The following is a 24579-nucleotide window of genomic DNA, read 5'->3' on the forward strand; positions in this document are numbered from 1 at the left end:
GGAGCGCTAGAGCTCAAATGGGGGGCTTTCTAGAGGTGAAGAACGTAGTGAGTCAGATTGTTCAACCGCCTGGCTAAGTGATACCCCAAACTGACCGGCAGTGGCTGTCCACTATTTCCAGCAGGATTCTCTGCCAGCCCAACCTGAAAATGCCAGAGATTGAACCTAGAACCTTCTGCATGCAAAACAGATGCCTTGCCACTGAGCTATGGGCCTGCATGGATGGCTCAGTTGGTTAGAACGTGCTGCTGATAATGCCAAGGTTGCAGGTTCAATCCCCGTATGGAACAACTGCATATTCCTGCATTGCAGGGGGCTGGACTAGATGTTCCTCGGGGTCCCTTCCAACTCTGCAGTTCCATGATTCTTCATGTTACCTCTTGATGCAGTTTCTGAGAATGTCCATCATATCACATGTGCAAGTACTAAAATCTGCTTCTGGAACACACCTGGATTTTCCTACCTGTTTTGCTTTATTTAAAGGACAAAGGGCACTTGAGAAACAAAGTGAGTTGGCTTATGCATATAGGCAGACCAAATACAGATACAAAATACTTAATAAGACCATTATATTCTGTCTTCGGCTGGAAGCAGACGATACTTGCAACTATCATGGAAGAGGTATTATCATTGCCTTTTGTGTCTCCATGAACATTCTTTTGTTCCACTGGACAAACAAGGTTATAAAGCTCTACAGAAAGCTCGCAAACCCTATATACATCCAAGGCCCCATTCACAAATAAATTAAAAAAATAAATGTCTACCCCAGCCGCTGTCAGCTAAGAAGAATTCGTCTGACCTTCAAAGGTTTGTGGTTTTGTAGCAAAATAGATGTCAGGAAGTATTAAAGCTGCTTATGCCTTAGTATTATCTTAATAAAATATAAATCATGCTGTTTTCATTGAATTCCATGCACCGAGCTGCAGTCCGTGTGGTGTGCTAGTTAGAGCAACCTTCTCCAACCCGGGGTTCTCCAGATTCTTTGGACTACAACTTCCAGTCTGGCTGGGGCTGATGGGAGTCATAGTCCGAACCATCTGGAGGCCACCAGGTTGGCAAAGGCTGGATCAGACTATTGGTTTAGCAGTGGGAAGAGTTGGACACAGATCCCCTCTCAGCCACAGAGCTCACTGGGTGACCTTGAGACAGTCACTCTCTCAGCCTAACCTACCTGACAGAGCTGTTGTGAAGATAAAAGGGAGGCATGAAGAACTATGTGCCTAAACTTGAGCTTCTTCTACATCATCTTTTTAAATGAGCTTCTTGGAATACAGGCAGCATATAAATGTACTAAAGCAATCAGTAAAAATAAAGCACATTTTCTGAGATGACAACCGGTTTTGGTCTACCCTTTCCCATTGGAGCAAGGTGTGAGTTCTGTCATTTGTTTTAGACACTGCATTTTTGCATTTCTGTTATGGACTATGATAAACGTGAAAATGCATAAACCGAGCTATTTATCAGACATGACAGTGTGGTGACGATGCCAATATTGTACCATCAACACACTGAAAAACAATGACTGCCACTATCAGAGGCCACAAAGACAAAGAGAAAGGAAAAATATATGAAAATAACTAGAAGAGATGTGGAAACCAACAAGAAAGGATTGGACAGAATTGTGAACATTATTTGGACAGATTTGTGGACTTTGAAAGCAGCAGCAACAAGAGGATTGGATCCCTTTTGGAACTTGAAATATGGGTACCCCCAACAAAAATTTAAAATTTGGCTTTGTAATATGGAATTTATGTGATTTGATTTGATTTGATTGGTCTGTTAATAAAAACTATTTAAAAAAAAGAGAAAAACAATGACTGCCTGTCTGCAGAATCTGCCTCTCTCCTCCTAAATGGAATGACATTTGACTATTCAGTAGTTTGTAAATTGCCCAGCTGTACAACACAGCATCTTTAATTTCATGGCCACCTGATCCCCAGCAGAGGGCTCCATCCCTCACCAAAGTTGTGGAACAGTGATGGGGACCTTGTGCTCCTCCATGTTCTTGGTCCTTCTGGACAATTGGCCATGCCAGCTGGGGCTGATGGGAGTTGGAGTCAGACACCGTCTAGAGGAGGGGTGAGGAACCTGGCAACCCACAGACCAAACATGGCCCACTAGGCCTCCCCATTTGGCCCATGAAGCTGTTTAGAAGAAGCTACACTTGTCCATGGGGAAACCATGCTCATACATGATGTCAGGTATGGGACAGGAAAGAGTGGCCCTCAGAGGAGCCACCAGGAGCTTAAAGTGGACTTCCAATTGCTCCTTCATGCTGGAACAAGGTTTGTTCCCAAGGGGGCATCAGCTGGTGGGTGGTAGGAGCCTGTTTCACTCAAGGAGGTGGAAGAGGTTTGACTGCAGAGATTGAAAGGAGAGGTGCAAGAGGGACTGAACCCCACTCTGCACTGATGCTCTCAATCTACAGTTTTGAAGTTGAAAGAACCAGTGCTGGGTTTTGGCCGATGGGCAGGGAAACCCACCTGTCATCCATGTGCTAATATATAATATTATATTATTATGTTAAAGTTGGCCCACAAGGTTGGGAGCAAACCTTGTTCCAGCACAAAGGAACATTGAGAAGCAAAACAAATATTTCACACCCCATCCCTGTCTGAGCCAAGTCTCAATGTTGAGCCCTTTGCAAGCAGTGCCTCCTAATCACCCTTCAGAGTAGGGATCCTAACTCTGAGAGAGTGCAGGATCAACCCACACATTCAGCAGAGGTGTTGATAATTGCACGACCACATCTCATCACTTGGCAAGCTCGCCTTCTCTGATATAAGCTCTGTTTATGAAAGGCAGTTGCGGAGAACCGTTTTGCATACCCTGCCAAGCTGTCAAGTGATGATGGCCGCAGCTCTCAGTTAAGAAACATGTTTTCATGCAAATTGGCCTTTTGTTGCTCAACTGTGAACATTCTCTAGCCTGACATATTGTCTGAAGCATAGGAGGTGCCCAAATTGTGGCGGGAGAGGGAGAAAACACTTTTTCCATGGTGGGGCTCCAAGATTGCATTGATAGTTTACATGGATCACCCAGGTCACGTTGTTACTTCCCACATCAGCTGGAGATGTGATACTGGTCTGGATGCAGCCATGTGACCTGGGAATGCTATGTGGTCATCATTAGAAATGGAAAGTTCCACCAATGTGACATGTGAAGAAAGCCCATTCCCTGTGGCCCCCACACCACAAAGACAGCTTGCTGTGAATGGGGCTGCTGACTAACAATAATTACAATACTGCAGTTTCTCTAACTGGGCAACAGGAATGTACATTATTTAACCAATTGAGCTCTCGTTGCTCGGTCCCTGCTCCTGCCAACCTAGCAGTTCGAAAGCATGTCAAAGTGCAAGTAGATAAATAGGTACTTCTCCAGCAGGGAAGTAAACAGTGTTTCCATGCGCTGCTCTGGTTTGCCAGAAGCGGCTTAGTCATGCTGGCCACATGACCCGGAAGCTGTACGCCGGCTCCCTCGGCCAATAAAGTGAGATGAGCGCCGCAACCCCAGAGTCAGCCACGACTGGACCTAATGGTCAGGGGTCCCTTTACCTTTAATCTGCTTTCCAAGAATACACTTCACAAAGCAGCTTACACATAGGTATAAAAAATAGAATCACAAAACAAGATAAAACATACACCCCACACACTTTGCACCGTCCTTTTAAATGGTTATCTGTAGAAACTTCTTATTGAAATTTTTTCCCTGTCTTTGCATTTTCGTACGTATTTGTTTTCAGGCATCTAATCTACACTATATTTCGTATGAATATCCAGTTCCTATTATGCAAATGTGCACCTCGTATTTTAAAAAAAAGCAACAACAAAATGCCAGTTAGTAAGTCTCATAAACTTGTGCTTTATTTTTAAGGTGACTTTCAAAATACCCCTGCCCCACCCCCACAAATGAACCTTATTTCCATTAACTAACTGGCCTATTATTTACCCCAGCTCAATTCCGTTTCTTCCTCCTTTTTTCTCGGCATCACTGCCCTGCCCCATACTTCAAATGATGCTGCAGATCTGTACTGTGTGCATACCTTGAGTCTACCTTTAGCATAATACAGGGACAGATGGCAACTACACCAGGGTAAATACTGCCAAAAGAAAATGAACTGAAGTGCAAGCAACTGTGATATCAAGGGAATAACTCTGCCATGCTATTCACACACACACACACACACACACACACACACACACACACACACACACACCTTTTGGGCAAGTGCATCAAGACCAAATAGAGATGCCAAACTAAAAGAAATCCAGCAATATTGTCAGGAACAGAGATGTTAATTAAGACCTCTTAAGAACAGATACCTCCCTTGTGTCATTGTGATTTCTTTCCTTACATTTGTGTAATTGTCATTGACAAGCATATCTCTTTTGCTTTGCTTTGCTTTTTAAAACTATGACCATAGTTGTTGGTTGTTGGTTTTTTTAAAAAAACCCCAACTACAACCAAATCAGATTGTTTCCTGAGCCTGAAATATTATGTACACTTCCTGGGAGTAATCCTAATTAAACACAGTGCAATTTACCTCTGAGTAGGCACCCATAGTATTGGAATCAAATACCGTATTTTTTGCTCTATAAGACTCACTTTTTCCTTCCTAAAAAGCAAGGGGAAATGTTTGTGCGTCTTATGGAGCGAATGCAGGCTGTGCAGCTATCACAGAAGCCAGAACAGCAAGAGGGATCGCTGCTTTTGCTGCACAGCGATCCCTCTTGTTGTTCTGGTTTCTGAGATTCAGAATTTTTTCCCCCTTGTTTTCCTCCTCCAAAAACTAGGTGCATCTTATGGTCTGGTGCGTCTTATAGAGCGAAAAATACGGTAGATTGTTCAGTCCCCATATGGGACAACTGTGTATTCCTGCATTGCAAGAGGTTGAACGAGATGGGCTTTTGGGTCCCTTCCAACTCTACTATTCTATGATTCTATGAAGCGTTTTCTACAAGGGTAGAAAAATTAAGGAGGGTTTTGTCTTGTTTTTTCACTGACAAGTGCAGTAAATGTCAATCAAAGGATGATATAAAGTTCAGATTGACCTCTCTCGTCTCTACTGGAGAGGGTTCCTCTGTCTGCCTCCTCCTCCACAAGTTACTGCTGTCGCTTTGAAGAACAGTGAAAACCACAGGATCCTTTAAATGTCACTTTCCCCATCACAGGGCTAACTGGAAGAGAGGCGCATATGGAGCTGGGCCTAATCAAAGTAGCTGGCATTCATTTGTCTCCAAAGTCCTCTGCTCTTTTCAGTCATTTGGGCGACTGGCTGTAAAGCCATCCAGGGAATTGTTTCCATTGGCATAATCCAGTCTTCCTTTTGCAACACGAACCACTTGTGAAAGAAGCTGCCGCTTGACATTGAAAATGCGAGACGCAGGAAATGTATCAATACCGAGACTTTCTGTTTTGCTTTTGCTTAGCCTTCTTCCAAGGAGCTCAAGGTGATGTTACTTGGTTATCTCATTCTCCATGTTATCCTCAAAAAAAGCTCGTGAGGCAGGTTAGGCTAAAGGGGCAAGGTCTGGTCCAATGAGTTCGTATTAAGTTTGTTTGTGTTACAAAGCAAAGAGATAAACAGGGAAAGGTACATCACCTTGGCAACACCTCCCCAGGTGGGATTGGGCAACTGACTGAGGTAGGCGGAGACCTCCAGGTATCCCACCTGGGGAAGGCGAAGCCAAGCCTATGTTAATGGTGCCACATAGGGTCCAGGGGGCTGCGCGCGACCACACAAAGGGCGCCCCCCATATAATGTGGGGAGCAGTCATTGTCTCCACTTTCAATTCATAGTCTTGTTCACAGTTCATTTATGTTTGGTGAGAGATACTTTTGTCATAGACATCTTGAAGTTGGGGGAAAGGAGAAGGTGGGGTAGAGAGATGGGGATATTGTTCTTTTGTTCTATTGCCTATTATCAGAGTAGGTCCAGTGAGCTTTCTAACTCACTCCTTGACATGGCCTCGACAGATCCCCATTGATGTAGGCCTCTGGTGCTGGCTGTATCCATCCCTTGTTTATGGCAAGGCTAGGCAACCTGTGGATGTTACTGGACACTAGCCCAGCCAGCATGGCCAGTGGTAAGGCATGATGGGAGTTGTAGTTCATCAACATCTGAGGACTATAGGTTTGTGGTTTGGAGCACAATACCTCCCTTGAGCCTTGAGATATAAGAAAGAAATTTGGCGTGCCGGTTTTATGCTTCCAATATTCTAAGTTCACATGTGAGGTGTTCTTTCGTCTTGCACACTTTTCAAACCTTGGGGAGGGCAGGAAGCAACATATTTTGTACAGGACAATCTGCCTTCAGTCTTGGGAACTGTTCTGCTCCCCCATGTGCTCTTTTCAGAGAGGGGCAAAGAAAATGTCAAGCATATTGCCACACAATCTCTCTTTTGAGCATTGAGGTATTACAAGGGAGTCTGGTATGCACTTTTCTTGTGTAGTTTTCAACTTCCCACCCCTGAGAAATATCTCAGAAGGAGGGAGTGAGCAGACAAAACATGTGGATACCTGGAACATTATTTCAGCAATCTATGCAGTTGTCGCCATATGCCAGGTGCTATGCAGAACTTAGAAGTGATCCCGTTCTTGCCCAGGGTTCCTGCAGTTGGTGCAAGATGATATGAAAACCAGGGATTAAAAGAAAATGATATTTTGAGCCAGGTGGCAAATGAAGGCATCAGTAAGCTGCAGTTAAGTTGAGTCAGGAAAAAAAATTAGTTAAACTGAATTGTACTATCTTATTTCATTACTTCCCGGGCGTGGAATATAAGACCCAAGCTCACTTGGAGCCTTTTGAGAATTTATGTTGGCATAAAGGATAATGGATATTTAGCAAAGACCAAGTGTGGAGTGGAGCTGTTAGTCAATGCATTAACCTTTCACCTTCGAATATCCATTTCCACATCTTGAGCAGATTGTTGATCAAAGTGAGCTAGGCAGGGTTTCATTTCTCTGCCTATGAATAACTAGCAGTTGTCACAAGACTGATCGCACATTATTCCATCACTAGGAATCAGGAAGTCTGAGGCCAGCACAAACACACACTTTTCACTTGCACTCCCATTACACTAGCGAGCATTCTGTAGAATGCTTCTCCTCAGAAATAAGGGGCACCTGGAGGCAAAATGGTGGTGAGGAATAACAGGCACCTATTGGACGGTGCCTGTGACATCACTGGTCATGAGCAATGCCTATTCCTCTCATTTTACGTTGTATTTGCTTAATTGTCAGGGACTGGGCAGAGGAGGAATGATGGAGACCACCTCCCCATCCTGACCCTTCCAGGGAGGAGGAAGAGGAAGACAGCATGGATTTACAGCAGGAGTTTGAGGGAGGTCACAGCTCAGAGGCAGATGAGGGGAAAAGTTGGGAAATCATGGGAGAGCTGAAACAACACTGGGCTGACACGTTGTCATTAGAAAGCATTCCAGACCCTCCATCTCCCAGAACCTGGTGAGCCTTAAAAGTAGGAGAGCAAAGAGCTCAAAGACAGAGGGCACCTAGCAGCACCCGTATAGGAGGTGATGAGAATGACGAATGAGGAAGTGGGAGAGATGGAGGATGGAGATTCACTCAGGACAATGCCATTATCCAAGAGGTTGGGTTCTACAAAGACTGAAATAAAAAAGGACTGTAAGAAACTTTTCCTGGTCTTTATAATTCCTGGGCAACCAGTTGGGAGCCACTGACAGCATCCTGACATTAATTTTGTTCACTCCCTTGCTATAGTAACAAACATGGTAGCCCTCAAACCAACAATTGAGTGAATGACAGTGCCTTCTCCAATGTGCCTTCTCCAATGTCTTGCTGTCATTTTGTGGACCTTTTTTTTGTTTCTTCTCCCTCTTCATTTAGTGACTTCTTCTGTGCTCCCCTCTCTCCAAAGAGTGCACATCTCCCATGATGCATTAAGAGAAAGATAGGGTGTCCATTTGCAGCCCATTCGTAACTATGCAGTAGTAAGACTCCCGCAATTCCTGTGATATGTAAACAGGATAGCAGAGAATGGTTTGAATTTGGGACATTTGCTGGAGTTCACCTGTTACTTCACTTATCCTCAGACTGTATAAAGGTAAAGGTAAACTGAACATTAGGTCCAGTCGTGGCCGACTCTGGGGTTGCGGTGCTCATCTCGCTTTATTGGCCAAGGGAGCCAGCGTACAGCTTCCAGGTCATGTGGCCAGCATGACTAAGCTGCTTCTAGTGAACCAGAGCAGCGCACAGAAACGCTGTTTACCTTCCCGCCGGAGCGGTACCTATTTATCTACTTGCACTTTGATGTGCTTTTGAACTGCTAGGTTGGCAGGAGCAGGGACCGAGCAACGGGAGCTCACCCTGTCGCGGGGATTCAAACCGGCGACCTTCTGATCGGCAAGTCCTAGGCTTTGTGGTTTAACCCACAGTGCCACCCGCGTCTCATACCACACCACAACCCTCATACCACACCACAACCCTCTAATGATGACACTGAAAAGAAACAGAACTTGAGGAACAATGCACCCCTGAGGAGCTCACTACTTAGAAAATGGGGTGCCTGTATTAGCAGTAATAATAGTGGTGGTGACTGGTGAGGGTAATGAATGAAAAGAAACAAGGAAAGCAGTATGCAATATTCTCTGAGATTTTAGTGTGCATCACATCTACAAAAATGTTTTTATTTCAGAAAGCTACAAATCCCATTTTCTTCCCCATGTGCATTCCTGTAATAGCTGCGAGTTTACACATGAACATAATGCAGCAGACTTTCCTGAATCCCTGTTCAATCGATGATTTGTTTCTGTCCCCCTCCCCACACACTCCCAATTATTTTTATTTCTAAACCTAAGGCGTACGACTCTGCAATCACCTGCAAGTGTCTTCGATTTTAGCTCTCCATCAAAAGGACCAAACGCAACGCAAAGATGCCAATCCTAGAGAAAGCTGTGAAGAAGAATGAGAAAGAAGCTTGCAGCCAAGATGAGATGGTGAGCAACTGTCTCTAGAAAATAATGGGATGTTGAACAAGGGGCTGGGTGTGTGTGAAAGTGGTTGATGTGAACTTGTCATTTTTCATGACAATTGAACACTTGGCAAATACACAAAAGGTGGCAATGAAAGATATAACATGCCAGGTTGCAGTGAGGGACACCAGGGTGGAATGTATCGGAAAAATGAGTGTCAATTAAGAAGGTTTAATAAATCAATTCACCTATTTCATTTTAAATAAATATTAGGTTGGAGCTCACTAATTCACATACAGTGACACTGCCCTTATAGGGAAGTCTTCTGAGACCTGGTGTTTGGTCACATCTTGGGAAGAACAGACCAACTGGTTTCAAAATCTCCTTTTAGGTTCTGTTGTCAATTTTGAAGGCCCCAGGGTATTTCATAAAGATCCAAAAATCTTTCTCCTGGTAGTAGCCAGAATGGTGATTTCTAGAGGATGGAAATCATCTTCTCTTTGCAATGCTGGTATACTCACAGCTGATTCATAGCCCTTACTGACAAACTTGATGTCTAATACAATGTTGGCAAAGTGGGTGACTCGGAATTATGCTTTTGAGCAATGTGGCTTCACTTCATTGTCGCGAAATTCCTCGCGGCGCTTTCAGCAGAAACGCTCAGAGTCCCAGGTTTTTCCCAGTGCAGTCTTTTTAATGTGAGCTATATACAGGTATTTACAAAAACAGTCCAAACAGAGTACCTGCTCCTTAAGGCAAACAAATACTCTCCACACAGCATCACCACACCACAGCACAACCACCACAGCAACCACACCCACTGTTAAACAGGCTTTTCTTTTTAAAACAGGTGATAGCCAATCACATTAATCACACACTCCTGCTGAGTCACTCTGACTCAGCACTTCACAGAGTATTGCATCATCCTGCTGAAGCCTGCAGACTTATTCAGTATCCCGCGAATCCCAACATTCATTTCCTTTATTAATGCTATAGTAAAAGGTACATGACCCCCAAACTCTCTTTTCATGAAGACACCCTTGTATGAAAGTAGCTGATACATAATGATGAATTGCATGACTAGGACATAAATTCTGACTGGACCTTGTGACAAGCAGATATTTTGTAGCAGTCTACTCTGGTTTTTGCTTCCTGTACCCCCTTTGTAGCAGGTGTGCAAGATGTAAGGCTTGTCGTTTCATTTGCTCTTAGACCATTTCTTGTTCTGTTCTATTTCTTTCAGAGAACATTAATAAGATACCATTTTTTTAAATAAACAAAATCTCTGCCCTGTTCAGTACATCATTAATGCATACAGCTTGAAGGACTGTAGCAGATTTCGGAGACAGAAACGGTTGCATTGCTTTTTGCAATTCAAATTGTTAAAAATTCTGCATTTAACTATTTGAGAGGGTAGGGGTTATACCCCAGAGGCAAGACATGCACATACCAGATAGGTTTGTCATGGGATCAGATTCCTGCATCTTTGAAATTTGCACAAGAGGAGGAATTTCTCTCACTCACAACTTGAGTCATTCACTGCAACACCATAATGGAAGATGATGCCCTGGCCAAAATCCTTCCTTTGGTGCAATGACAACAAAGACATTAATCCTGTTCCATATGGAATCTGACAGATCTCAAACACGTGTAACTGATAATTGTAACAAAATTTCAAAGAGCTATCCAGTGTCTGATCAATCAATATCATTTTTAAATAGGTGCTGCCCAAACTTCCAGTCCCACCACTGCAACAAACATTGCACATGTATCTTCACTGCATGAAACATTTGGTGTCAGAAGACCAATATAAGAAGACTAAGGCCATGGTCGATAGGTTTGAAGCTCCGGGAGGCCCAGGAGAGGTCCTTCAGCAAAAACTGCTAGAAAGACGAGAAAAAGTTGAGAACTGGGTAAGCCCAATGCTACTTTGTTCCAGATATCTTCATCAGATAGAATATGTAGAATAATCTAAGAATTCGTCTTGCTTGCTTGTGTTATAGCCTCTCTCCTGATTCACCTCCCCTCTGGGATTGGTTCAAGTGCTCTGATGGCATGGTAGGCTTTGAAATATTTCAGCTACCAAAAAAAGCTGACGCAGTGAGACCGAAATTAGCATGGGTGGGGTCCCATAGGGCCAAGAAACGCAAGGTGCCCAGAGATGGAAGGAAGATAAAATTCCTACCAAAGAAGAATGGTTGACCAACTTGATGGATTACGCCAAACTGGCAAAAATGACTGGGAAAATCAGAAACCAGGAAGATAAAAACTTTAACAAGGAATGGGGAGAATTTATAATTTACTTGGAGAACACTGTAAACAATTAAAAACATTAGCAGGATTGTAACAACCCTTGTAATGTAACAAGAACTAAGGATATAACAGAGTTTTTTAAAAGGAAAATGGAGGAGAATATAAGATGCAATGGAAAGAGGTCAACAAGAGAACCCACAGGGGTTGGAGGGAAGTCCAAGGATTTGGGGAATCCTAGATCTTTGTGATGTTAACGCATATTTGAATGTAAACATTAATTGTAAAACTAAATATATGTTTCATATATATATGAAATAAATTCAAGGTGTCATGTATTGCTGGCAGGAAGGGCAAAGATGCTGGTGGTAACAAGAAAAACAGGGAGGATGAGAGCCCAGAAGATGAGTGGGGCAACAGGACAGAGGTCAGATGGTTGAATGAAGGAGAACAAGGCAGGCAATGGCCTGCAAAGCAGTGACTAGAGGAGTCAGAGGCCTGAGAGAAAGTAGAACAAAGGAGCCATGAATTTCAAGAGAGAAAAGCTCAAAGAGAAATGTGTCCCATTGAGTAAATACAATTTTTAAAGATGGAAGAAGAAGAACTTCACTATCTTAGTATGAATTAGAGCTGTGCAGGTGGAAGTTGTCCTAAAATTCTTGTTCCACGTCCTCCCTATTCCCCTCGCTGAAACAGTCCTAAAGAGCTGGCAATGCAAAAACAATGATTTCATTATTCAAGACTAAAAGACACAAATAGCAATGAGGATGTGCTATTAAAAAAACATATATAGGAAGAAGGATTGGAAGTCCAAGCTTATATTATGATACTTTTCAGCTGTGACAGTTATAGTACATGATAGCCAAGAGTAAAAAAATAAAAACAAAACCATGGTTAACTATAGAAATCATAAGCTTTACCATAGTAGCTGGCCAGTTTTACTTCTCCACCTTAAAAAGGTTGCAACAGTTAAGGGTAAAATTCCAGTGGCTGATCATAAACCCGAGAGATTCTAATACAGAATTTGGCTTTTGCTCTTCTTCCTTAGGACTCCAGGGAATGTGGGGGAAGGATTTTTTTTTTTTCCTTTCAGCGTCTGTTCCTACAGCAATGAACAAAAGTCTCCAAGGAATTTTATTCCAGCAGATGCCTAGATTCAGATTTAAGCACACTAATAAGCACAGTAGGCATGCCCTGTATTGCTCAAATATGTAGTCATCTACAACCATTTTTTCCCCTTCTTGTAGGTTTTAAACTACTGGCTGGATGACATGTATCTTAACAACCGGTTGGCCCTTCCAGTCAATTCCAGCCCAGCAGTTATCTTTGCTCGGCAACAGTTCCAAGATGTGAATGACCAACTGAGGTAAGGTATCTGTAGATTACATGGAGGGGAGGGAACCATCCCTCCATCTACTATTGTGGCCAAATAGTACCATCCTTAAACCAACCTTTGTGGTCTGGGCATGCAAAGGAAGAAGCATTAATACTTCTCTTATAAAATGGACTTTGTTCATTCGTTACTGGTGTTGATTTGTAAGATATCAAGGTATTTACAAAATGTTGTAGATGTCATTGATATAATGACAACTTTTCTTTAATATTACAACATGGCTGTAAAAACCTTTTGAGAATTTAAAAATGGGTTTCAATGCAAGTACTTCTGCCTAACAGGGTTGATGTGGATCAAAGTCTGTGGCTTAGCTGGAAGAGGAAGCTTCTGTGTCTTGTCATGTGGAAACCAGAGGCCACGGGTCACTTTTTCAAGGGAAATATATTCAGTGTGTTTGCTACTGTATGTGAACACAAAATGACAACATTCCTAGAAAACAGACTGTATGTGAAGCTTCTATTTTTGCTTTATGGCATAGTTTGTTGCAGGGAAAGTATCTTCAAGGAGATCCTGCCCAATGAGAGATCAGCTTCTGCTTTGCGATAGTTACAACTCACTGAACTGCAACAAAGCAAAGCATGTCGCCTGATCTGAGATGTCCATGTCACGAAGGAAAGGGCTCTTGTGTTCAGTTTAAAGCCTCGGTGGAACAGAGGGTGCGGGTGTAGCGGGAGTGTAAAATGAAAGATATCCAGGAAAGTTATTCAGATTTCAAAGCCCTGTGTAAACAATGCCTAGTCCAATGTTGAAAAGTCAGATCCGTTTGAAAGGCTGCCATTTTTCACAAATGATCTGAAGCATTTTATGAGCACTATGAGCCCAGTCCTAGGACGTGGGTGGCACTGTGGGTTAAACCACAGAGCCTAGGACTTGCCGATCAAAAGGTCAGCGGTTCGAATCCCCGTGACGGGGTGAGCTCCCGTTGCTCGGTCCCAGCTCCTGCCAACCTAGCAGTTCGAAAGCACGTCAAAGTGCAAGTAGATAAATAGGTACCGCTCCGGCAGGAAGGTAAATGGTGTTTCCGTGTGCTGCTATGGTTTGCCAGAAGCGGCTTAGCCATGCTGGCCACATGTCCCGGAAGCTGTACGCCGGCTCCCTCGGCCAATAAAGCAAGATGAGTGCCGCAACCCCAGAGTCGGTCACGACTGGACCTCATGGTCAGGGGTCCCTTTATGAGCCCAGTCCTAGACAAATGGATGAGCCACTGATTTAGCTACAAAGACACAAGTGTTTCAAAATATCTATAAGGCTGGAGTAACATTGTACACTGTGACCCACTGTCACTACACCCTACTTTGTATTCAGAGACTGGTGCAACATATTTTTGAATATGTTCCCAAGACCTGGGAACAAAAATGAAATACTGTGTTACACAAATATATCAAGTGAACCCATAAACAGTGACGTCAGCTTTCACAATGCAGACCTAGGCTTCTTTTTCTGTTGAAAAGGAGATGGAATACATAAGTTTGTCCCCTTCCAAACTGGTTCTTGGCAAGTATTCTTGGCAAGAATGACACTACAAACATTTCTTGATTGGGCCTGTCAGTGCTCACAATGGCATGCAGCCTCCTGAGAGATCCATATCTCTGGACTAGGCACAGTTTTGGAAACATCAGCACTTTGCAATCCATATATATGTAAAAAGATGGGAAATAAAAGATGAGAGAAAACGTGTTCTGCTAAATGGGTCAATCAAAAAGATCTCATTGGGGAATGAGACATGTGAAAGAAGACTAAAAGTAAAGTGTTGTGGGTTGAGATGTTCCCTTTTGTAATTCACCAACTTACAGGCCAAATGGACTCAAAGGAAAGTCCCAGAGGTTCATACTAGTACATGTAAATATGCATAGTATTACAGCCTTAATACTGCAAGGTGGTGAATAATACAGGAATATACCTTGTATGGGCACAGACCATTGATCTATCAAGCTCTGCATTGCCTACTCCAGAATAGCCAAATGTGATGCCCCCAAGATACCACTGGATTCCAGCACCCATCATCACTAATCATTGGCCATATTGACTGGGGCTGATGGGAATTGGAATACAACAAGATATGGAGGGCACCATTGTGTCCATCCCTGGTCTATGGTGTTTGAGGGCCTAACTACACATTATGCTAAATTTGCCAGCTGGAGCATGAGATGGCTGCTGAACTGTAGCCGGGTTCCTCCTTGCTGTTAGAACTGTGTGCAAATGCTATTTTAAAATGTCAAACCATATCTGGAGGACCATAGTTTGTCCACCTCTGGCCTAGTTGTCGATCAGAATTACTCTGTTCTGCAATGGCAACGGACACAGACTTGGATAAACAACAACAGCAACACCCTATTCTAAATGCTGGCATGAACACATACTTCCTCTCATGAAACTGAACAGCTTCATTGTGACCGTTGTTTTCCAGAAAACGGTGTTTTGCATCTCTCCAGTGAAGAGAGCCCATAAACAGTAAACTCTCATGAGCAGATGGGAAGCCTATCAACTAACAGGGGGAACCTTGTGGCAGGAGGAAATGATAGGACTGTTGTCTGGGTCTTAGGCAAAATATGACCAGGGTATTGATTTCAATGACAAAGCTCTTTGGAGGTCTGCTTCTGAGGACCAAACTAAATGCAATGAGAGCAGATGGGTTTCTGTTCACATCACCTCATTCACATATAAAGCAAGGAGCAAACAGAGGCATACTTAAGAATAAAGGAAATCTGCTGCATCACTTCTGGTTTGGCCCTCATTGAGATGGTGAATTTGTGTTCCTGCTGTTCCATTTCATACTGCCAGTGGAGACTCAAATGACAGCATGTTTCTCAATATAAAGAGAAATACAGATAACTTTTTACCAAGAGTTGTGAACTTACCAATGGGCATATTCCTGTATACTAGCAGGAATGAGCCACAGAGTCTCAGAGTTGTGTTCTCTACCCCACCTCTGCATGGACAAGAAGTAGATACAGATATACACAAACACACCTACACACAATAAAACAAAATAACTCATTTTAAAAATGTGGGGGACGGGGGTCTTGGGTGCCAATAGGTGTCTGAGGGCACCACATCGGAAATCTGAAACACACCCAGTAACTGGTGTTTACCAGCTGGTAAAGGGTCAATTGTATCTGTTCTATTTTTGGAATATTTAGACAATGCCACCCGATCTTCATCACAGGGAATTCTTGCTCCTTCTGTCTTTGATTTTTACAGGTTTGCTGCCAATCTCATTTCTGGAGTTCTTGATTATAAAGCACTGCTGGACACGTAAGCAACTTGGCTTTTGTGAACAGAATCAATGATTTCACTGGGAGCATAAACATAATCACATTCACAAAGCTGCAGGATCCGATTGCATCAGATAGTAGTTTAAGGTTACATGTACACTACCAGAGCAAACCTGTTTTTAAAAACTAGTTTGTCATCACTTCAGAAGTGTGCTGAAAGTCCTAACTCGGGAGTCATTTGACGGCTGGGCTCTAGACAGCTCAGTCCCAGAATGTGAAGTCTAGCGTCACCTCTGGAATATCTTTTTGACGACAGGCCTCAGCCCTAGAATATATGAAAAGTATGAAGGCAAGAATGAATGTCCACAGTGCATTTCTGAGCATCTGAGCAACCTCTGCCTGGCACTCCAAAGACTACATATCCTAGAGTTCATTGGAGAGGAAGCCATGCTATGCAAACTAACCAGTCCTAGTGCAGAGACAATGGTGCGGTTATGTAATTTTAGTGTCTGCACTTACTGGTCTTACGGGTGGCCTCCTGCTTAAGATGGTAATGTGTATTACAACACTTGCTTCCAAATGTGGTAAGCTAATCTTGGTGCATTTGTGGGGGGGCCCTCTGCTCATTCTACTGAGCAAGACGCTAGATGTCTGCCCCAATGGCACCCTGATGAGTGTAGACATTACCGAACTGAACCGAACTTCTGTCAGGTTAGCAACCTAACTTTAATATTGTAAGTCTCCTTTGATAATGTGTGTGCGGAGTATAAATCTTAATAATAAATACATGGGCCCAGCATAGCATCCTGAGTGGCTTTTCATTCCATTGTGGTTCCTGAATGTGTCTGATAAATGTTGATCGTCCATTTGTGCAATTCAAAGCTTGTTACCTCAGCAGTGCTGCCAATTCAATAAAAGTGCATCAGCTCAACCCTCCTGTATGCAGCATGCTTCTCATATAATTCCTGTGGTTTATGTACTGTGAGAGCTTCTTCTCTGCAATGATAAATGTGTCTGGTGTGGCTGCTTCAGATCCATCCAGTTAATCAATCCCCACCAGTCCAGATCGCTGGCTGGCCATGTGTATTTTACAAAACACCTGTTTGAGAGAGCTTGTTGCATCTTGGTCTTTCCAAGATGTCAATCCTTAAGAAGCAGTTGTACTGCGTTGGTTATTTATTTTTCCAGCCTGGCTACTCCAGTGGGCCGCTCTACTTGTAGAGGTGTAGATGTAGAGGTTCTCCTTATGAAACACTTGTCATTCAAAGACTCAGGCAGACCTTCCCTTTCTCCCCACAAGATACATGGGGGCAGGAAGCCACACCCTCGTGTAGGACAACACATACATATTTTCACCTGCATGATTAGAAGTTCAGGTGGAGTGTGTTAACAGAGACGAGGTGGAAAAGGAATGTGTCCTTCTGTCCTTATGTTTTGCATACATTACCGTTTGCTTTTTCAACACTCGCCCACTGAATGCAAATACAGTTGCATCGTAAGTCATGTCAAGAATCATGAATTTCAGCTTTGCTCTGGGAGCCCGTCTATTTCCCATTGCTGTAATCTTATTGTTGTATGATTCTATTTGTGTTGTGTATCTAACCTAATTGTAAACAGACAAAGGACAGATTAGATTTCTCTTCCTTTCTGTCTACTTCTTTCTCTCTCTTTTTGTCTCTTTTGCTTTGTCTCTCTCGTTCTGTCCCTCCAGCCATGCTGTGCCTGTTGATTTTGCTCGTGGACAGCTGTCTGGTCATCCTCTCTGTATGAAGCAATACTATGGACTCTTTTCTTCCTATCGTCTTCCAGGACATACCAAAGATACCCTTGTGGCCCAGAAAAGCAATATCATGCCCGAACCGGAACATATCATTGTTGCTTGTAACAATCAGGTGTGTGGATATTCATTGGACGCAGTTTTTTTCCCAAAACTTGAGCCTGCTTTATTTTGCTATGAAATTGACTAAGCAAGGGGGGGGTGCTGGTTTGCTTTCTAACTGACCACCAAAAATGTACCACAGGTGAACTGTCACTTGAGTTTTTTCTGTGGGTGGGTTTCCACAACTGGCCACCATAAAGCTGCAAGCCTAAGCATACTTACTTGGGAGTAGAGATGGGAAGGCCTGGAAAAAAACTGGGGGAAACCTGAGTTTTTCCCAATTTTTCCGTCCGTCCCCCATCCCCCCCCCCCGGCCTTCCCATCTGTACTTGGGAGTAAGTCCCACTAAGCTCCATCACATTTCACTTCTGTAGTTTATCTATTAAAGACTACAATAATCACCAGCACCGTTTGTTTGAAAAGAAAAATCTGGGGATAGGGTACTATTGACCAAAATGATACAAGACAGAAGAGCAAGTAATGAATGAAGTGATCGATTTTTAGAACGATTGTCTTTACTTATTATATTCTGGAATGATAAATTCTAGGACATTTACCCATGCAGAGTAGTCTTCGCTTTGACATACTATCTTCCCATGAACAAGGTGTAGTTTTTTGATGTGAGGAGGTTGAGAAGGAAAGGGATAAAGCTTTGTCAGTGGATCCTGCTAAGTGCCCTGGCTCAAAGTCATTTTGAAACGTGCAGGGTCGTTTTTACTAAAATTGTGTGTTCCGGCTATTGCTTTGCCCTTTCTTTTAACTGCTCCCCCACCTCTTTCTCTCCAGTTTTTTGTTTTGGACGTTGTCATTAATTTTCGCCGTCTCAGTGAGGGGGATCTGTTTACTCAGTTGCGGAAGATAGCCAAAATGTCAGAGAATGAAGAAGAGAGGCTGCCTCCAATTGGTCTCCTGACATCTGATGGAAGAACAGAGTGGGCTGAAGCTAGGACAATCCTTGTTGAAGGTTAGGAAGCGGCAACCGAATTGCCTCTCTTGCCATTCACCCTGTACACCCCATCTTCTCTGCTCATCATGTCTCTAGATGGGACAGTGACCAGCTCCTCATAAACAGCAAACAAGGTGGCAAAACTGTTTCTCTGCTGTGCCACTTCAAACTGCAGGTGAAAGGACCACACAACAGAATGCTTCTCCATTACATCTTACACATACAAAACTAGATGTCAGAGAGGAGGATTCTAGCCAAGCCTCTCTCATGGCATGCCAGATGTTCCACCCCCGCCCCCCATTCAGAGTTTTTATTTTTGGCATTGAAGAACATTTAATCTGGTGACTCTACACCTGTAACCTAAAATGGCACAGCACAGAAAAGAGATGGGTGAGAATTTTGAATCAATTGCATCTAAAGGCAAACCTTGCTAATCTGCACTTTCTGAAACTCTGCCCCCACTCAAACACAACCATCCTTTGACATTTGCACTTTTCTGAATTTTGCAATGTAGTCCTCCAGCCAAATAAGGGGGGGAAATGTATATACTAGGGTAAAGGGTGCATTTAAATGCATATATTATTGAAAGGAACATACCAAAATACATTATAGTAGGGGAACTTGTTTTGCACAAAAGTGTGTGTGGTAAGCAAAATTGCATAGAGAACTGTGTATTAGGAGAAATTCACAGTAAAATGCTGGTGAACTTTCATGAAAAAAAAGCAAATAGATGAAGAAACATTAGAAAAATGAGACACTGGAAAAAAAGAAAACCATGGAGGATGAGCCATCGTGGCTCAAAACCATTGATAGCCTTCATCTCCACACATTTGTCCCATCCTCTTTTAAAGCTATCCAAGTTCCATAGTTTAACCATATGCTGTGTGAAAAAGTATTCCTACATTACCAAGCTCATACTTCATCATATCATACATACACACACCCTTTGTAAAAGTTTAAGCTTATTTTTCAAAGAGCAAAATACAATTTTGGAACTCTCATTGGCACACTGCAGAAGAGGCATGTCCTGGCAGGAAGAACCAACGGTAATTCATTGCACCAAGCCCATTGTTTCTCTCCTCAGATTCTACAAACAGAGACTCTCTTGATATGATCGAACGAAGCATCTGCTTAGTATGCCTTGATAGTCCAAGTGGGGAGGAACCCACAGATACCAACATGGCATTGCAGCTTCTGCATGGAGGAGGCTACAGTAAAAATGGTGCCAATCGTTGGTATGATAAGCCTATGCAGGTAAGAAGTTGCTATTGGTGCATGTGAGTTTTCATGTCAAAGGCTGGTCAACATGGAAGGGTTATAGCATTTTAATGCAAGCCCTCCTAATATGTACTTCCCAAACATGAACCAGGACACAGCTATCCTCTGAAATTTGCACTTCTCTGAATTTTTCAACCCCAAAACTACATATAACAAAACATATTTTGGCAGGTAATGTGCACAAAAATGGTCACAAAAACGATGCACCAAAAATGCAGTCCTGGAGGGGAAATTGCTTATAGACAGGCAGATATTCAGCAAAATCACTTGCAAAAATGTGAAATGCTCAAAACAATGCATGCATTTTTTAAATGCAATTAGTATAGCAGTTAGTGTGTTAGAATAGGACCTGGGAGAGCAGAGTTCAAATCTCCACTCAGTTTTGTAACTCACTAGGTGATCTTGGGCCTAAGCTACTTTGCAAGATTGATGAGATGGTGAATTGGGGAGGGAGAAAACCATGTACACTATCTTGAGCTCTTTCAAGAAAAGGTGAGATAGAAAGTAAATATTTTAAAAATGCTAACTGATTTGGAAATGGGGAGAACTAAGCTCAGACTGAACTTTGCAAAATGAGAGAGGAACCAAAATGGACTGATCCATCCATCCCTGCCTGTAGTTGCATGTACTATGTCATTAGTAACTGAATCAAGAAGGAGAACCTTCCCTATACTCCAAGAGCTGCTGTCCCAGACTGAAGACACATGGTGCCTAGTTAGTCATAGTCGTCTTTGACTGGACTTAACCATCCAGGGGTCCTTTACCTTTACCTTTTTACGTAGATAGATGATTACCTGGAACTTTATGTACCCTGACCCTGAGGTTTGCTTAGCTAATCACCAGTCCCTAGCCAAAACCATGCTAGTCTAACCAACACATTACACTGGCCTGCTCTCTTCATCACAGCCACACATGGTCAACCCCTGACCTCTAGACCTGAGGAACAGATCTACCTCACTCAGGTCTCCCATTAAGCAAGCACTATTCTCATTTGTGTTTCTCAATGTCAGATTCCACATGGGGTGGCATAACATCCCCTACCTCTATATATGATTTGCTTCCCAGCATATAATTTCCTCCACACTCACGAGAGTGAGTCTAATTGGCCTACAGTGCGTAACAGGCAGAAATAGCTATATTCATTTCCAATTAAGTCAAATGGAAAATGTTAAGCTAAAGAATCCATCATGGGAGGGTGAGGAATCTGGTCTTCTCCAATCTTGCATTATTTTATGTTATATTAATGTCTGGTGGAGCATATCTGAACGACTGCAAGGAATCATAAAACCCACTGACAAATACCCCTTCCTCTTGGTTCATGTGGGAACCAATGACACTGCAAGCAATAGCCTCCAGAAGATCAAAAGGGACTACGAGGCTCTGGGCAGGAAATTGAAGCAATTAAATGCACAAATTGTCATCTCATCTGTCCTCCCAGTTGAATGACATGGCCAAGGGAGAGAGGGAAAAATAGTGGAAGTGAACAGCTGGCTTCGCAAATGGTGTAAACAGGAACGGTTTGGATTCTTAGATCACGGACTGCAGTTTCTTGAAGATGGACTTCTGGCAAGTGATGGGCTGCACCTCACAACGGTTGGGAGGAATGTTTTTGCCAAAAATCTCAGAAACCTCATCAGGAGGGCTTTAAACTGACTAATGTGGGGGAGGGAGACAGTGCTTCTGAAGGTAGGAGTCTATCAATTGATGAAGATGATCATCCAAATGTCATAGACCAAATGGAGCAAACAGCAAGCAGACCTAGTGGTGGGAGGAAAAAATCCTTAAATAAGAGACACGGGGGAATGATTAATGGACTTCAATGTCTGTACACTAATGCGTAAAGCATGGGAAATAAACAAGATGAGCTTGAGCTCTTGGTATAGCAAACTAAATATGACATAATAGGCATCACTGAAACCTGGTGGGATAAGTCCCACGATTGGAATGTAATAATGGAGGGATACAATCTATTTCAGAGAAACAGACCAGACAAGAGAGGAGGAAGAGTGGCGTTATATGTCAGGGATGTGTATACCTGTGAGGAGATCCAAGATTTAGAACCTCAAAGCCAAAGTGAGAGCATTTGGGTCAAAATTAAGGGAGAGAAGAATAACAGTGACCTCATTGTGGGAGTTTACTATAGATCCCCAAGCCAAATGGAGGACATAGATGATGCCTTCCTGGAACAGATGGCCAAGCATGCAAAAGGAAGGGAGATAGTAGTAATGGGGGACTTCAATTACCCAAATATTTGTTGGATGTCAAACTCAGCCAAGAGCATAAGGTCAAACAGATTCCTCACTGGCCTTGCAGACAACTTCATTGTCCAGAAAGTGGGAGAAGCAACAAGAGGAACAGTCATTTTAGATCTGGTCCTAACCAATGTTGATGACCTGGTTAGTGGGGTAGAAGTGGAAGGATCATTAGGCGCGAGTGATCATGCTCTTCTGAAGTTTACTATACAGCGGAAAGGAGCAGCCAAGCATACTAGGACTCAATTTCTTGACTTTAAGAAAGCCGACTTCATAAAACTTAGGGAAGTGCTAGGTGAGATCCCATGGACAGTAATACTAAAAGGAAAGGGAGTTCATGATGGCTGGGAGTTTGTTAAGAGGGAGATAGTAAAAGCACAACTTCAGGCAATACCAATGAGACGGAAACATGGAAGGTGCCTAAAGAAGCCAGGGTGGCTATCTAAAGAACTTTTAACTGAGTTAACATTAAAAAAGGATGTGTACAAAAAATGGAAAAGGGGGGAAACCACCAAAGAGGAATTCAAACAAATAGCCAGCACATGTAGACACAAAGTCAGAAAAGCTAAAGCACAGAATGAACTCAGGCTTGCTAGAGAGGTTAAAAGCAACAAAAAAGGCTTTTATGGGTATGTTCGTAGCAAAAGGAAGAACAAAGAAACAGTGGGGTCACTCAGAGGAGAAGATGGTGAAATGCAAACAGGGGACACAGAAAGGGCTGAACTCCTCAATGCCTTCTTTGCCTCAGTCTTCTCCGATAAAGAAAACAATGCCCGACCTGAAGAATTTGGAGCAAATGATTCAGCAGAGGAAACACAGCCCAGAATAACTAAGGAGATAGTTCAAGAATACTTGGCTAGTTTAGATGTATTCAAGTCTCCAGGGCCAGATGAACTGCATCCAAGAGTATTAAAAGAACTGGCAGATGTGATCTCAGAACCACTGGCAGTCATCTTTGAGAATTCCTGGAGAACAGGCGAAGTCCCGGCAGACTGGAGGAGGGCAAATGTTATCCCTATTTTCAAAAAGGGAGAAAGAGAGGACCCAAATAATTACCGCCCAGTCAGTCTGACATCAATACCAGGGAAGATTCTGGAGCAGATCATTAAGCAAAGAAGTCTGTGAGCACCTAGAAAGGAATACTGTGATCACCAATGGTCAGCATGGAGTTCTGAAAAATAAGTCATGTCAGACTAACCTGATCTCATTTTTTGACAGAATTACAAGCCTGGTGGATGCAGTGGATGTAGTCTACCTTGATTTCAGCAAGGCATTTGACAAGGTGCCCCATGATATTCTTGTAAAGAAGCTGGTAAAATGCGGTCTTGACTATGCTACTACTCAGTGGATTTGTAACTGGCTGACTGACCGAACCCAAAGGGTGCTCATCAATGGTTCCTCTTCATCCTGGAGAAGAGTGACTAGTGGGGTGCCACAGGGTTCTGTCTTGGGCCCGGTCTTATTCAACATCTTTATCAACGACTTGGATGATGGACTCAAGGGCATCCTGATCAAATTTGCAGATGACACCAAACTGGGAGGGATGGCTAACATCCCAGAGGACAGGATCACACTTCAAAACGACCTTGAGAGATTAGAGAACTGGGCCAAAACAAACAAGATGAATTTTAACAGGGAGAAATGTAAAGTATTGCACTTGGGCAAAAAAAATGAGAGGCACAAATACAAGATGGGTGACACCTGGCTTGAGAGCAGTACATGTGAAAAGGATCTAGGAGTCTTGGTTGACCACAAACTTGACATGAGCCAACAGTGTGATGTGGCAGCTAAAAAAGCCAATGCAATTCTGGGCTGCATCAATAGGAGTATAGCATCTAGATCAAGGGAAGTAATAGTGCCACTGTATTCTGCTCTGGTCAGACCTCACCTGGAGTACTGTGTCCAGTTCTGGGCACCACAGTTCAAGAAGGACACTGACAAACTGGAACGTGTCCAGAGGAGGGCAACCAAAATGGTCAAAGGCCTGGAAACGATGCCTTATGAGGAACGGCTAAGGGAGCTGGGCATGTTTAGCCTGGAGAATAGGAGGTTAAGGGGTGATATGATAGCCATGTTCAAATATAAAAGGGTGTCACATAGAGGAGGGAGAAAGGTTGTTTTCTGCTGCTCCAGAGAAGCGCACACGGAGCAATGGTTCCAAACTACAAGAAAGAAGATTCCACCTAAACATTAGGAAGAACTTCCTGACAGTAAGAGCTGTTCGACAGTGGAATTTGCTGCCAAGGAGTGTGGTGGAGTCTCCTTCTTTGGAGGTCTTTAAGCAGAGGCTTGACAACCATATGTCAGGAGTGCTCTGATGGTGTTTCCTGCTTGGCAGGGGGTTGGACTCGATAGCCCTTGTGGTCTCTCCCAACTCTATGATTCTCTGATTCTATATCTGCTGTTGTAATTCGC

The 24579-nt window shown here is 43.1% G+C and overlaps 1 protein-coding gene across 1 annotated transcript in view; it reads left to right on the top strand.

The window, feature by feature from the left end:
- Nucleotides 1-8836: 8836 nt before the first annotated feature.
- Nucleotides 8837-24579, top strand: part of CHAT (choline O-acetyltransferase) — a 42201-nt gene continuing 26458 nt past the window's right edge. The window contains exons 1-7 of the mRNA XM_079976134.1: nt 8837-8975; nt 10673-10864; nt 12449-12567; nt 15796-15849; nt 17521-17701; nt 18475-18652; nt 19719-19888. Of these exons, the coding sequence (XP_079832260.1) occupies nt 8913-8975; nt 10673-10864; nt 12449-12567; nt 15796-15849; nt 17521-17701; nt 18475-18652; nt 19719-19888 (957 nt within the window). The 5' untranslated portion in view covers nt 8837-8912. The remainder of the gene's footprint in view (nt 8976-10672; nt 10865-12448; nt 12568-15795; nt 15850-17520; nt 17702-18474; nt 18653-19718; nt 19889-24579) is intronic.

Source organism: Podarcis cretensis, assembly GCF_951804945.1.
Source record: "Podarcis cretensis genome assembly, chromosome: 5".
Taxonomy (NCBI): Eukaryota; Metazoa; Chordata; class Lepidosauria; order Squamata; family Lacertidae; genus Podarcis; species Podarcis cretensis.